The sequence below is a fragment of the Ostrinia furnacalis genome, unplaced genomic scaffold (genome assembly GCF_004193835.3).
Source record: "Ostrinia furnacalis isolate ACB-3 unplaced genomic scaffold, ASM419383v2 OfSCF0890, whole genome shotgun sequence".
Classification (NCBI taxonomy): domain Eukaryota; kingdom Metazoa; phylum Arthropoda; class Insecta; order Lepidoptera; family Crambidae; genus Ostrinia; species Ostrinia furnacalis.
The window spans coordinates 715,573-731,887 of record NW_021131129.1 but is presented as its reverse complement, the minus strand read 5'-3'; the positions used below and the strand labels follow the sequence as shown (position 1 = coordinate 731,887).

Genomic DNA, 16,315 nt, shown 5'->3' with positions numbered 1-16,315 from the left:
AAATATTAGAAAAATTCTTGGTCAACTGGAAAAGCTGGAAAATGGGTGGTGTTTTAACACCCGGTCGGAGAATGGACTACTACTACGAGAAAAAATTATACTATGATTTTGTTAGGTTCAAGAGTTAAAAACGAGTTGTAAGTTATACTCATTTATTTAAAAAATACCAAAATCTTATTCAGAGAAGGTAGGAGGATGGTAGAGACATAAATCATAGCCTAGGTGCTTTAGTATGTGGCGCATATTTACACCAAATTGATTTTTTCTTGCGAATTTTACATGTCAGTTGCGTGTAGTACTCGTAAGTAAAGTAGTACATAGGGATGTAAGCTCCGTGGACCCTGGTTGTGGCGCCATTCTTCATAAATATCGTTTCGGAGTATGACTTTGGCACAGAACTTTCACAGAAGGTACTTGCACTATATTGCATTGTTGTAATTGTGATTGCGGTGATTTTTATAATTTATTTGAGGATATTCCGAACTACTTTTTAGCGGTGTTATAACGCCTGGTAGGAGTAAGTGGGTTAAAGAGTTTTCTGTTACCACTGATCTACAAACGCAAAGTTGTTTATTAGGTCATTATTCATCTGTAGTAAAGATACCACACAAACGACTTGACTGACATTTTTGATTTAACCCACTTACTCCTACCAGGCGTTATAACACCGCTAAAAAGTAGTTCGGAATATCCTCAGATAAATTTAAAAATATCGAGAATTTGTTTACTGTTCCTTGTATTTTCTCTTCATTACGAATCAAGCTGTAATTGAGTATGTTCGATATCGCATATTTGCTTTATTTTGTTAGTTTTTTATTATTTTGAATTCTGTTGTTTAGTTTTGCGCAAAAACGTCTAATAAAAGGTAAGATATTTCATAAACTTGCTAGTAATACCTCAGATTATACTAGTTATTATTTTATGTACTACTGTTAGCTATAAAACTATAAACATATGTTTTTGAAAAGCTTTACATTTTTGAGATTTTTTATGACAAAATTACAATCGGTGTTTTAACACCTGGTCGCATAATCGACGTCTAACCTGTATATTTATTAAAAATTTAGGCCACGATATAAAAGACCGCTGAGACTTCACGAATTGTAGACATATTAGAAAATATTGACGACGATGCTCAGATACCGAATTACATAGCAATTTTACCACCAGAAAATGCTAATACAGAACCAACGGATGAATATTCTGGTGAAGAAGACCACGTTACCTTACAAAATCTTCCAGGTTAGCCTGGTTCCGTTTATCTAACTATAACCTGGAAGATTTTGTAAGGTAACATGGTCTTCTTCACCAGAATATTCATCCGTTGCTTCTGCATTACTACTTATAGCGTGTAAGTTTTCTATTGCTATTTTTTGAACTCCAGGTTCTCAACTTAGAGCCGAGGCAGAAGTACAGTACGACAAGTCTTCTTCAGATAAAGATGATAACAGTCCGATCTCTGAATTTTTTAAAGTAAGACGAAATGACTCTAATGATGTTACCATTGCAGTTAGTTCTTCTGTCATGAAAGTACCTACCGCAATCACAATTACAACAATGCAATATAGTGCAAGTACCTTCTGTGAAAGTTCTGTGCCAAAGTCATACTCCGAAACAATATTTATGAAGAATGGCGCCACAACCAGGGTCCACGGAGCTTACATCCCTATGTACTACTTTACTTACGAGTACTACACGCAACTGACATGTAAAATTCGCAAGAAAAAATCCATTTGGTGTAAAATATGCGCCACGTACTAAAGCATCCTAGGCTATGATTTATGTCTCTACCATCCTCCTACCTCCTCTGAATAAGATTTTGGTATTTTTTTAATAAATGAGGATAACTTACAACTCGTTTTTAACTCTTGAACCTAACAAAATCATAGTATATTTTTTTCTCGTAGTAGTAGTCCATTCTCCGACCAGGTGTTAAAACACCACCCATTTTCCGGCTTTTCCAGTTGACCAAGAATTTTTCTAATATTTTTCTGTGGACACTTGACCTCTATTTAGAAACATACTAAAAATTTATAAAAATTTACAAGTATAAAAAGTTTCAGGAGTATCTGGGTTAAAAAAGCAATTACCCGAATTCCACGCTAATTAAGATGAAGATATAAAAATGCCTAATTCATCCATCTCGCCCGCTCTCACACAGTTCTCGTATAAGGAAGCGAGAGAACAGGATGTTTTAAGTGTGCCAGAGAAAAGACATGCGCGGGCGCTGGTTTATATGTTTACTTTAAGTTTGAGTTTGAAAAGTGAGAGTTAGTTTTTGGAGCAGGTGACTCAGATTACGTGGGTGGTCTTCATTGAATAGTAATTGATACGCTGTTTCCATAACTGGGGTGTATATCTCTTCTTAAAGGTTACTAAACCCTTGTTTGTCACTTGTCATCCGCTTTGCAACGGAGGGAAGTCGAACCTTAACTTCGAACTCCTAAAAAAATAACTCATTTATTTTTGCAAAATGGGCTTTTAAAAAGCACATTACACGTCCCAGTATTAACCCTACCACTGCTGCGGGACAATAAATGGATCAGTGCTGAGAAGAAGCAGTGCAAGCAACTCACCCATTATTCACAAAGTTGCTTGCTTAAGTGAATCAGCAAATCGAACGCAAAGCGTTGATTAGAGCTTTATGATTGGTTTGTGTGTCACCCTGTGCGTCCACGCGCACTGTGAGACTTCAAAGTAATGTTTGTGAATACGGGCGTCAGTCACCCGCTCGCTTAATATCATTCATTGATTTAATTTTAATATTGTTTACCTGGCCACTCCATGGCTGACGATCTCCACCAAGGAGTTTAAGGAGTCTTCGACTTGCATGCCGATCCTGGACGGCATCTGGTCCAGGGACCTTCCTGACGCTGCTACCTCTGCATCAGCTGCCTCTGGAAAGATGGAGAAGGTATTAAGTTTACTAATTCTTAGCTTAGTCTATGAAATAACTACAGCTTCCCTAATAGAGCTAATTCAACCATTGAAACTCCCGAATAGCTACGATACGGGACTATTCCCACCTCTCTTTCCCACTGCTGCAACTCCTGTGTAGCCAGGATCTACGGCTTGACCTACGAATAGCAATCATCTATAGTTCAGCCTTGAACTACCGAATATCTACTATAGTTCTGCTCCCTTATGTGACTAATATCACCTGTCTTTCCCACTGCTGGAATTCCTGTATAGTCAAGACTGTAGTTTAGACAGTAAGCCTCCAGTAAAATCCAGTGAAGGTTGATCAGTTCCGGGGATAGTTTGTTGGCTTTGGAAAACGCAGTGAATTTAATCAGAAGATTAAAAGAGTCCCGAATTCAATAATATTGACATAACAAAATGGGCTCCCAACTCTAGCAATTTAGACAATAGTGTACCTATGGCAGAGTTTCATAAATGCGAAAGTTTGTATAGATGTTTGGATGATAACATGTTTGTTACTCTTTCACGCAAAATCTACTGAACGGATTTTGATGAAACTTTACAGTATTATTGTAAATAACCCAGTATACTATAATTTATGACGATCTGTGACAAACTAACACGCTGGTGAAGCCACGGGCAAAAGCTAGTTTTTCATAATTGCTGCGTCCCTAAATGTACATTATACACATCCATGTTGCTTTGACGTCTCATCATCATCTCCATTTCAGCCACAGGATGTCCACAGCTGAACATAGGCCTCCCCAATGATTTCCACATCGCCCTGTGAGCAGCGGCCTGCATCCAGCGCCTTCCATGAGGTCATTGGTCCACCTTGTGGATGTGATATCATGGAATATCTATTTTGACTAATTCAATAACAAATATCACTAAAAACAGCTATAGTCTTCGAATAAGCCCTAATATGGAACCTTGCTCTCCATTTCTAGAAAATAACAAAATCTCGCAAGGTTTCCGTTTTAGCACCTACCCGACATTGTTTACTGTGAAAGTGAAAACTGATTCTCATGGATTCTCACCACTTTCGATATTTCACATGATTTGTTCTAACAATAGTTGTGTAGATTTTGATGTGGCGCGGTAACGATGATTAGGGAATTATCTTTTTATTGATAATTTGCTTGCGTTTGAAAAATTCGTTTGGCTTCACAATGACTTCTCTTGATTATTACCTGCGTCTTTTCATCTACGCTAATATTATAAAGAGGAAAGTTTTGATTGTTTGTTTGTTGAATTATGCTACGAAACTATACTAGACCGATTTTTTTTTCAAAAACACAGGCTATAGAATTTTTATTAGCGGTACGAAGTTCGCGGGGTCAGCTATTCATGATAGTTTTTGACATTATGTGACACTAATGACCTCACATTTCTAGTTCAAAATACACTCCATCGACGTAATATACCAATCCACTGCTGGACATGGACTTTCTCCAATCTATACTTCTATACTAATATTATAAATGCGAAAGTAACTCTGTCTGTCTTGTTTTCACGCCTAAACCACTGAACCGATTTTAACGAAATTTAGCATAGAGACAGTTTGAGTCCCGGGAAAGGACTTATGATAGTTTTTATGTTGATAAAGTTTTTCTGTGACAGTCAAAATTCCACGTGGGCGAAGCCGCGGGCGGAAAGCTAGTACAAATATAAAGTCTTTATAACGTTGCTAAAAATAGAAAAGCATCACGTTAGGTGAGACCCAGATATTTTTAATAATTTTCGAAAAAGACAGCAGAATTTGGTAAATTAAAAAAACCTCATCTTAAATTCATCAAAAAGAAACCGACTAATTAATAAGATTCTGACATTGACCGTGAATTTTAAAACTGAAAACTGTACCAGTGAGTTTCTCAAAAATATTTTAATTGCTCGCAAAAATAATTTAAAATATGCCTACTGTTTTAACGGCAAGATAACATGCAAGTAGTTTAATATTCGCATATCACTTTTGAAACCAGCTTCGTCACACTTCGTAAAAGTGGGATGACTATGGAATCCAGTTTGGCATTAAACTCGTTTGGAGATATCTTGGAAACGGTAGAATTTGCTGTGTGATACTTTTCGCGTGATTTTTTTGGGCCAAGGCGTATCTGTCATAGAGCTCTTACATTATAATTATTGTTTAATTATAGTCCATAATATGATGTGTGATCACTACAATTTTGCTTCTTTAAAACAAACCTTTAGTGCTTATTTAACAAAACACTTTGACAAAACATCAAGGACTAGAATAAAAAGTGTTCACAAAACCAAATTAAATGTTATTTATGTCGTTCAAAAATTCAATAGCAAAGTCGTGCGGTTCAAGAATAGATATACTTTCAAAATGAAAGTGGCAATAATCCAACTTGAAGAGTTCTTGATCCGACTTTTAATTAATTAGGTAGTCATAAGCTCTACAATGAAGGCCTTTCATAGAGAATTAGTCACCCGTATTCTCAAACATTACTATGAGGTCTCACAGTGCACGTAGACGCACAGTCATCATCATCATCATCATCTCAGCCATAGGACGTCCACTGCTGAACATAGGCCTTCCCCAATGCTTTCCATGTTACCTACCCGGTTGGTAGCGACCCGCAATAGCATATAAGACGCACAGTGTGACACACGAACCAATCACAGAGCTCTATTCAACGCTGTGCGTTGGACTTGCTGCTTCACTAAAGTATAGTTTGTGAATACGGGCGTTAGATTCTTAGCTAGAGATCCTGGGTTTTATTCAAATTTTGTCACCAATGACAGTCTAACTTTCCCCTGGGACAAACTTGACCTTCACTGGTTGGGTTTTTATTGGCGGTCAAGCTGTAGATCCTGGCTACACAGGAGTTGCAGCGGTGGGAACGAGAGGTGGGAATAGTCCCGTTGAAATACACAATGATAACTCGCTTACATTGTATTTGAATTGATTTTATTGTGGAGACTAGAGTTCGCTCTAGAGTAGGTAGTGGTTTTCAAAGATTCAAAGGTTAAAAAGTAGCTATCGGTGCTGGGTTCAATTTCCAGATGGGATATACAAATAATTTCGCATCGCTTGACATTCCTTTGGTATTATTTCACACTAGCTTTTGCCCGCGGCTTCACATGCGTGAAATTGAGTTTTTCACAGATCGTCATAAATTATAGCTTATATGTTATTCTGGGTTATCTATACTTATAATAAATCTGTAGAGAGGTCAATTCTGTACATGAAATATATTTTCAAAATAACTATCAGGGGGTGATTAGTGATCGATACTGATGCCAAAAATGCAATCAGTAAAATTTTTGTCTGTCTTTCTGTCTGTCTGTCTGTCTGTCTGTCTGTCTGTCTGTCTGTCTGTATGTTCCTTATAGAAACAAAAACTACTTGACGGATTTTAACGAAACTTGGTACAATTATTCTTCATACTCCTGGGCAGGTTATAGGATACTTAGGAATTCCCACGGGAACGGGAATTAGCGGGAAAATCCTTTTGTACGAAAAATCTAAACCGCTTAAGTTAGACGCTTGAAATTTGGCATGCAGGTACCTTAGTAAACTTAAAGCTTAGTTACAACAGGATATTGCAAAATTCCCACGGAAACGGGAGTTAGCGGGAAAAAAACATTTGTATGAAAAATCTAAACCGCTTAAGTTAGACGCTTGAAATTTGGCATGCAGGTACCTTAGTAAACTTAAAGCTTAGTTACAACAGGATATTAAAAAAAAACATTTGTATAAAAAAATCTGAACCGCGTAAGATAGATGAAGGGGGGGTAAAACGAGATCCACGCGCACGAAGTCGCGGGCGGCCGCTAGTAAACAATAATACTGTAAAGTTTCATCAAAATCCGTTCAGTAGTTTTTGCGTGAAAGAGTAACAAACATCCAGACATCCAAACTTTCACATTTATAATATTAGTAGGAGAGTAGGATGGTGACTGATCCTACATCCAGTATAAAATACGAGTACATATAAGTCACAGGCAATTTTTTTAATATATAATTCATTTATAGTGCATGGATTTGAATGTTTAATAGGCAGGTATAATAGTTTATGGTAATTTATTTATTGATCATTGTTAAGCATCTTCCCATAAACGTTTCTGTCTTATTTACTATCATGGGTATTCCAGTATTTTCTCTGCCTTTAATTTAATAATCAAATGTGAGAAATCTGCTTAGTAGCAAACCACAGAATTAATTATAATAGAAAGTTATTCGTTTAAACAGAGATACTCACTCATACTTTAATTGTAAGGAAAAGTTGTAAAATAAGAATCTGTTTGGTTTATGAGTGTTTTATACAAAACTAGCTGACCCGGCGAACTTTGTTCCGCCTTAATGGCAATAAATAAGCAGATTTTTTTTTAAATTTCGAACGGGATAATGTATCCTATGTCCTTCTCCTGGCTCTAAACTACCTCCCTGACAATTTTCAGCTAAATCGGTTCAGCCGTTCTTGAGTTATAAGCGAAGTAACTAACACGACTTTCTTTTATATATATGTATAGATTGCAAAAGTAACTGTGAGACTAACTTATACGTGCTTCAAAGACAGAACGTTCTTTTAGATGACAAGCTGTTCCCGCGACTTCGTACGCGTGAAAATAATTAGAATAATATTTCCCGTGTTTGTAACATTTTTCTTTACTGCGGCCCAGTCAATAGCTGAAGGGGGATGTTATATAGCCTAAAGGCATCCTCGATACTCGATACTCCTACTACTATTTCTATTTATTTATTTATTTATTTATTTATATTAACCGGCAGACAGTGGTGACTGAGTTTGTTGCGGCGCTTCTTCTCAGCACTTGCCAAATGTTGGTCTCGAAGCGCTGGTAGGGTAAAAAGATTATGAGACATGTAGAGGCTCCTTAAGAGCAAAATGACGATTTGTAAGAACTATTTATTAGTCCAAACAAATAAAGAAATTTTGACTTTGACTTTGACTTTGATAAATGGGCTATCCAATACTTAAGTATTTTTTCAAATCGGACACTTAAAAAGTGTTTTTAATTGAAAAACTAATGTTTTGTTCTTCACTATAAGACAAAATATTTGAATTTCAATTAAGTAATTAATAAAAAAATATTAAGTTGAAATACAAAATTAAAGTAAACATATCAAATTGGAAGTTGTTAAACCAATTATATTAAAAATCCATAAGTTGTAATTAATCATTAAGTTAAGTTATCGTTGTAATTTTATTGAATAAAATTGTATTCTGTGGTTGTGCCTTTAAATAAATAAATAAATAAATAAATAAACAAGAACTGTATTAAGTTAACATTATTAAAGTAAATACAATATTAATTAAACGTGGAATTATTGGTTGGAATTTCGATTTATTTTATAGAGCGAAATCAATTTCTACGAGTAGCAGCTATTTATTTATACTTTAATACATAATTAACGCCATAGTAAGTAATTACGAACACGTAGATAATTATAATGATTTGATGACGTTAGTTTATTTTTCTATTTTCCGCGTTATAAAGTATTATTTTAACCCTGCCACTGCTTTGGGTTGGAACAATAAATGGGCCAGTGCTGAGAAGAAGCAGCGCAAGAAACTCACGTCCGTATTCACAAACGATGCTTGCTTAAGTGAAACAGCAAATCGAACGCACAGCGTTGAATAGAGCTCTGTGATTGGTTCGTGTGTCACCGTGTGTCCACGCGCTCTGTGAGACCTCTTAGTAATGTTTGTGAATACGGGTGTCAGTCATTTTAATATGAAACTATAGTAAAGATTGGCAGACAGTGGTGACTGAGTTTGTTGCGGCGCTTCTTCTCAGCACTTGCCAAATGTTTGTCTCGAAGCGCTGGTAGGGTAAAAAAGAATGAGACATGTATAGGCTCCTTGAGCATTTGACGATTTGTAAGTACTAATTTAATTAGTCTACACAAATAAAGATAATTTTGATTTTGAAAGCAAGGACTTTTCTTTACTTTTTTTAAATGAGAAACATCCCCATGTAGGCAAAGAAAAATTACAATATAATAATAAAATAGTGATAATTGAGTACATTCTTGCCTGCGGTTGGCGCCGTGACTATCTGATCGCGGCTGCGGGTAGAAAGGTTGAAATTGCACTTAGCTCGATTGATATGACACTTCCGGTTGGTCTTGACTTTGTAGTGTTCTGTTAATACTTAATGTTAGAGATATTCAGCTTTTTCACGAACTTACAAGTTCAGTAAGAGTTGCAAGTAAGTAGCAAGGGCTAAGGTAAGGTATGGTAAGGTTATTCAAATTTATGTATGCGAGTCATTTCTACTAGAATCTTAATATGTAAGTCTAGATATTAGCACGTCACTACCTTGTTTAATATACCACGCAATTTTGTATACCCATTCTTACAAGATACACCATACAAGAATGCGTGGTAAATTCAGCGAACTGCTGCTGAATCGAATGTACCTACTACTACTATTTATATTTATTTATATTAACCGGCAGACAGTGGTGACTGAGTTTGTTGCGGCGCTTCTTCTCAGCACTTGCCAAATGTTGGTCTCGAAGCGCTGGTAGGGTAAAAAGATTATGAGACATGTAGAGGCTCCTTAAGAGCAAAATGACGATTTGTAAGAACTATTTATTAGTCTAAACAAATAAAGAAATTTTGACTTTGACTTTGAACCATAGTCGTGAATTCGACTGGTTCCCCTGGGCCAGTGGGTATGCAATTTCATGCATTTCCTAAAGAGAAAAAGAAAAAGGTAACCACAGCCGTGTGCAATTTGCAAACTACACAAACACTATGGGAAACTGTGTCAACTAAGCGCCTTCTGAGAAAAAGGTCCTAACTATCTATAATATTTTCGGTAACTACAAAATAACTTTAATAAGAATGAGATGCTCTTTCTCAGTAACTAAAAGTCTAGAAGTAAGATTTTTGCATTTGGACGCTCAAACTAATAATACTTAGTTCTTTCTGGGTTACTGAGTAAGCAATTGAGCTAGATCCGGTGCTTCTTCTCAGCACTTGTCATAATTATATTTAATTATGTTTGTCTCTGCGCTAGTATGGTCTAAAAGATAAGGAGACATGTAAAAAGCCCCGTCAGGGCTATCTTTTTAAGTTCATAAGTGCCAAATCTTGGTCAAAATTGAATTATGAAATAATGTATTGTGCATTTTGGGTACCTACATATCATGGTATTAGCACTAGCAGTACCTTTAAGGACGTTGCATTTCAGTTTATTAACAAAACTTTAGTGACTGCTCACTCTATAACTATTACGAGCCTGGGCTGTTTTTTATGGTCATAAGTGCCAAATCTTACTTGACCTTCACTGGTTGGTTTGTTGGCGGTCAAGCTGTAGATCTTGGCTACACAGGAGTTGCAGCGGTGGGAACGAGAGATAGGAATAGTCCCGTTAAAGTGCAAAATCTTAGAATAATAATTATTAAAGGGATTGCTACCATGTACCTTATTTATGTTTGCCAAATCTTGGTTGAAATTGAATTAACTTTAGTAACTGATGAGCAGTTACTAAAGTTAATTCAATTTCAACCAAGATTTGGCTAATAACTATGTATAGTAAGTTATACGCACGTACACTATGCAAGACTTCAACCATGTGGCTTAACAGGATATATTGCGGTGGGCGTACCGTTTAAACTGCCGTAAAGAAAAAGTTCAAGCTAGTAAAGCTGGTTTTAGAGCTTTCTTCGGCTTAACTGTCGGAGTGAACCTGTAACGCGGTGATGCAGTGTGATACGTTTAAAATAATCAGTGAATTGAGTTCGATTATGGATTAATCAAGCAACTGCACTCAGGAGGATTTCGTGAGTGCTACTGACAACGCCACTCTTGTGGCGGAGTTTTGGGCTGACACTGTGTAGGTTTGTTGTCGACACGAAAAGAAGAAGAATTTGGAAAGAAAGTTTCAAGAATGTTGATTAAGCTAACATACAATATAAAATTAACTGTAGAGTTTATCTTAACAATGAATATATGAAATGAAAAGGTTTATTCAGTACATAGGCCCTTTCCAGGGCACTTATACATGTCCCAAATATAGCTTGTCCTACCACCTTCGGGACAACATATGGGCTGATGTTGAGAAGTGGCGGAGGAAACTCAAATGTTCTAGAGTACGAGTAGAAATTAATATTATTGTTCACTAATTCATAGCTGAATGTTGTAAACGAATAAGGCTTTAGTATTGACATAATAAATAATGTGACAATGCTATAATAGTGTTGCAAGCAGAAGGACAATGCATAAAGTAAGTTTTATGCCCGTTTTCACCATCAATCCTTAATTTTTAAGTGACCCCAATAGTGACACATAACAGGAATTTTGTTTTCAAAGAGGTCACTTTAAAATTAGGGTTTGATTGTGAAAACGGGCATAACATTTTTAATTGAAAATAAAATTTAACACCTAACCCCACTAATTTTAGGTATTCTCACACCCATTTTTAGGCTCACCTTATGAAACGCACCTAAAGTATTCCTCGAAGCGCACCTAATATTCAAATTAGCTATAATGAAATTAAAAGTACAAGACAACACAATTGCAAAGGTGCGTTCCGAGATAAATAGTTTAGGGCCTGTTTCACCATCAATCCCTAATTTTTAAGTGCCCCCTATGGTAACACATATACAGCAATTTTGTTTTCATAGAGGTCACTTCAAAATTAAGGATTGATGGTGAAAACGGGCATAGGTGTTTCAAAATGGATGTGCGTCGAAAAATACCTCACTAATTTGAGAAACGTTCTTTGATTAAAAGAAATACCAACACGATAGTTAATTCATAACTTTTATACATAATATTTTAATATAAATTGCCTATGTATATGATTATATCTAGAATGAGGTTAGTAGCGTGATACTTAGCATTCTAATGCCACTGGTCTCAGGTGGCAATTGAATTCAAAACCATTTGTCATCAGGTCGATTTCTCTTTAATATTATAATATGAATATGTATTTCTTATAGCGCTTCTTTATAGTTCATAATTTTGAGCCACTCGCAAGATTGCAAGAAACATTTTTAGAAGTAAAAGTATAGGCATTCCTCAAGTATCTCCTGAGGTGAATTTAGGTTTAATCATCTAAAAAGTACATTAATTGTCTTAAAATTCAAAATGTTATTATCATTTGTAATTGATAGGAACCAAGGAACCAAGTGTTTTAAAAAAATAATACTAACACATTGGTACAAAATTCAAAAACTAAAGTTTTTAATCAGAAAACATACATTACAAAATTAAATGTCCTACTTCCTATTGCATGCAACTAAATTTCATACAGGCGAAGCCTCGGACTAGGGTAGTAATAAACGATTTATTCCATTAGGTATTATTTGTTTTTTAACTAAGTTTATTGTGATAACTTGTACAAAAATAAAAGTTATTCGTTATTTAAAAATTTTGAGATGCGACTTTTGACGCTCGAAAATTGTAATAACTATTTGTAGAACGTCTCTTAGAAAAATATTTAAATATAAACTAAAAACTAACACTGAGTATTAAAAAAACTTACCTTGCCAGCTCCTCCTCTGTTTCTGTACATCTTCGTCCCACCCGTCGAGCAGTTTTCCCGCTTTTTCCTTCGCACAACTGAACGGCTCATCCTCCCCTATACAGTCCAGAAACGTCATAAAATTAGGCGCCCAACTCTTGCCTAAATTCATGAAATACTCATATGACCGCTCCAACAAACTGGCACTTTGTACTTGGTTGAAATATAAAATTAGGATTAAGCACGCGAACTTTTTGGCGGCCATCTTGACATTGATGACAGTTTTGACAGTTGTTTTTTTAAGCGCGCGCGCGCATCGACGTTCAAGGTTGCACTGCACGAGGAGGATGGTATAGCGACAATATAAGCTGCCTACTTTCTTTTCGAAGCGTCGGTATGTGCTTTTGGTGCGAAAGTCGGATGGATATGGCGTTTTCGATATAAGGATAAGTGAAAGTGGTTTATTTTGGCAATTAAGGGCTTTTGGGGACGTTTTTATGGAGTTAAACTATTTGGTTGGCGCCAAAAGAGTTGAAGAAAAGTTGGGTTTGAAAAAGTTTGGTCAGCCATTTTTGTATTTGGTATTAATCAAAACTGTTTTCAATATTAATTAATGGCCTAATGACCTTTTGAGAATTTAAAATGTCTTTAACCGTAAACGGCCTACTTACTATTAAAGTCAGTTTATTTCATAAAAGTTTCAAGACCGTTTCATGTTACTAAAAATAGTTACGTTTTTGAAAACATGACCTTTTTTTTCTTCTTTTAAATGGTTTTCTAATTAATTAATTATGTCAGGAGCTAAAATTACAAAAACGTTTTAAATAAGTCCTGTTAGATCACTAGTTATAATAATACAATAGAATAAAAAAGTACGATCATAAATGTCGTAAATTATTTTGTGTTTTTCTTGTACACTTCAAATTGGTTCAGTGGCTTATTCGTGTTACAAACATATCTGATATATCTACATTCGCCAAAAAAGGATTTTTTTTACAAAAATTAGTAAAATTTAGCATAATTATACGATATCATAAAAATTAAACCCAATTTTCCTCCACACGTAGAAAAGAGTTCAACGCGTTAGAAGATGCGTGATATGAAATCTGTTTGAATTAGTGTAGAATTTCGATATTTAACTTCATTTTCTATTTGTTCAAACAATATGAGGTGGCTTTTTCTATAAGTGTCATATTACTTGTTACGATAATTTACAAATGGAGCCAAAAATAATAGGGTTGACACCAGTTTTTGTACTTTTATGAGCTGTCAAAATGAAATTCTCTCACACCCGTGTTCACAAACATTACTATGAGGTCTCACAGTGCGCGTGGATGCACTGAGTCACACACGAACCAATCACAGCGCTCTATTTAACGCTGTGCGTTCGATTTGCTGCTTTACTTAAGACTTTACTTAGATAATTTGAAAATTATAAATAACTTGAAAAAATCGAACTGCCTAAGGCGGGAATTGAACCCACGACCGTCCGCTTGCCGGGCGACTGCTCTTCCAAATGAGCTACTTAGACACTGGTTAAATTAGTTTGAGATGCGACTCTTAACGCTAAAAATTAAAAAAATACTTAGATAATGACTGTAAAATTGATTCTTGAACTAACTTGACCTTTTACTTTTTTGACCGTTTTTATTGGCAAAGATTTCCACCAATGACGGCTCCTGCGCTGCCCATATCCAGGTTTCTCCTGCCACCTACACCAGATCGTCGGTCCACCGAGTGGGAGGCCTACATACACTACGTTTTCCGGTACGTGGTCGTCATTTGAGAACTTTTCTGCCCCAACGGTATAAATTAAAGGACACAAGTTAAATTGAAGCAAATATTATTATCATTTAGTACCCTTTTAGTACCCTTTTAGTACCCTTTTAGTACCCTTTTAGTACACTTTTAGTACTATATCAACGGAAACACCGTTTAACTAAATAAATTAGACTGACCGTTTCCCGCCAAATGGTTCAATGAGTTCCACAATCGGTTATTACTACACCGATGAGAATGCAACCAGCGCGAATGTTCCAGAAAAATTACACATAGACACAATACAAATTAATGGGAGTAGACCCATGATTATTGTTTTTGAATGTAATAAGATGATATTAAATAAGCAACTATTTGCAAATTTTATAAGCTTAAAAGTCATAAAGACCGACGATCTGGTAAAGGTCGCGGGAAGAGCCTGGATGCGGGCAGCGCAGGACCGTTCATTGTGGAAAACCTTGGGGGAGGCCTTTGTCCAGCAGTGGACGTCATTTGGCTGAAAAGAAGAAGAAGAAAAGTCATAAAAGTATTTTTTTGCATGCAGGATTGCAGGCTTTAAAAAAAAACGCCGTTACACCTAATCACAGAGCATGGAATTCGACGATTCCATGCTCTGTGCACCTAATGAATTAATGCCTACATAGCCTAGTTATTATTTTATTTATTAAAGAAACAAATAAAAACTTGCATGCACGTAGAAAACCAATCAATCTGCGTTGGTCTAAATATGATGCGTTGGTCTAAATATGAAAATGTGTAAATATGTGTGTGTGTGTCTTTTAGGTGATTTTGACAGCAGAAAGTGTGGAAGAAGCCACTGTTTTAATTTTTCATTCTCTGCAAATTGTACTTTGTTTTCAATAAAATAATAATACGCATTATTCCAATGTAAAGATTACGCAATTCTACACTAGATGGCACTAAAAGTCTAATTCCGATATTTTTCCGACTGCCACATGCCACTGCGTATAGATCGTTTCATCCACGAAGACGCGCCCCACCAATGTTTGGTCTCGGTCGCGCGGGGTGCGGGGAGTTCGATCCGAGCAATGCGAGCGGCATTATTGTAGTGTGCGTGTGCACTCATGGATCATTTAGCGTGTACCGATAACACTCAAACATTCGCGGAATGGTGGGGCGCGTCTTCATGGATGAAACGATCTATACCTGCCGTTCGTATTTCAATTGTGCCGATAGATTTTCGCAAACCGTAGGTAGTTGTGTGTAACTGATCGACATTGACTTGCTTCGATCAATGTTGACCACGTACACTTGGCCAAGTGGGAACTGTATAAATTGGGTTCAGTAGATTTATTTTTGGGTTGTCTTGCTCTTTATGAGCAAGTTTGTTTGCAAACTTTATTGATTAAGATGATGATTTTTTTTTATCCACAACGAGGAAGCTCTTGACCTGTATCTCACCTGATGGTAAGTGACGATCAGGTCGAAGGTGGAAGCAAGCTTCACCCGGAATCCTCAACCACGGAGGAACTGGCTATCTTACCTCTAACTGCCGGAACACAATAATGCTGTTAACATTGCTGTTATGGCGACAGACTTAGGTAAGATGGTGATAGATAGCCAGGCGGACTTAGAATAAGCCCTACCATCAACCAAACCGAACAGAAAAATCTGCCCCCACTGGGAATCGAATCCGGGACCTCTGCGTCCAAAGCAGGTGGTCTTACCACTAGACCACAGAGGCGGATGATTGCTAGGATGCGTTCATCTGAGGGTGAATTAATACTTTAACTTATAAATTAGTTTTACAGTGTTATCTTAGAATATACCAGTGTTATACATAACACTGGTATATTCTAAGGTACATGTACCTACTGAGTTCTATTCTAGAGCATGACAAAAAATATACCGAATGGTGGCTGAAAACTTTGCAATGAAGAATGTTCACTAATTTTGTTTTTTAGCTTTCTGTATTCTCTGTTAAAAATAAAAAATACACATGAAAGAATTATTTCGATAGGTCAATTAGTTTCCAAGATATTGAATTTTAAAAGTGCGGGCGGCGGCCAGCCCGCCATTATATGCGCGTGACGTCATATTACAGTGACTGGCTCATATTTGTATGGGTGGAATCTTACAAGCTGAATTAAGACCCACTTCCAGGCAACCGATTAAGCTGAAATTT

The 16,315-nt window shown here is 36.3% G+C and overlaps 1 protein-coding gene across 1 annotated transcript in view; it reads right to left on the bottom strand.

Annotated features, from left to right (window-relative positions):
- Positions 1-12,754, bottom strand: part of LOC114350420 (uncharacterized) — a 28,387-nt gene extending 15,633 nt beyond the window's left edge. Inside the window, exons 1-2 of the mRNA XM_028301223.1 lie at positions 12,412-12,754; positions 2,774-2,897 (exon numbers count right to left, since the gene is read on the bottom strand). Of these exons, the coding sequence (XP_028157024.1) occupies positions 2,774-2,897; positions 12,412-12,655 (368 nt within the window). The 5' untranslated portion in view covers positions 12,656-12,754. The remainder of the gene's footprint in view (positions 1-2,773; positions 2,898-12,411) is intronic.
- Between the last annotated feature and the right edge of the window lie 3,561 nt (positions 12,755-16,315).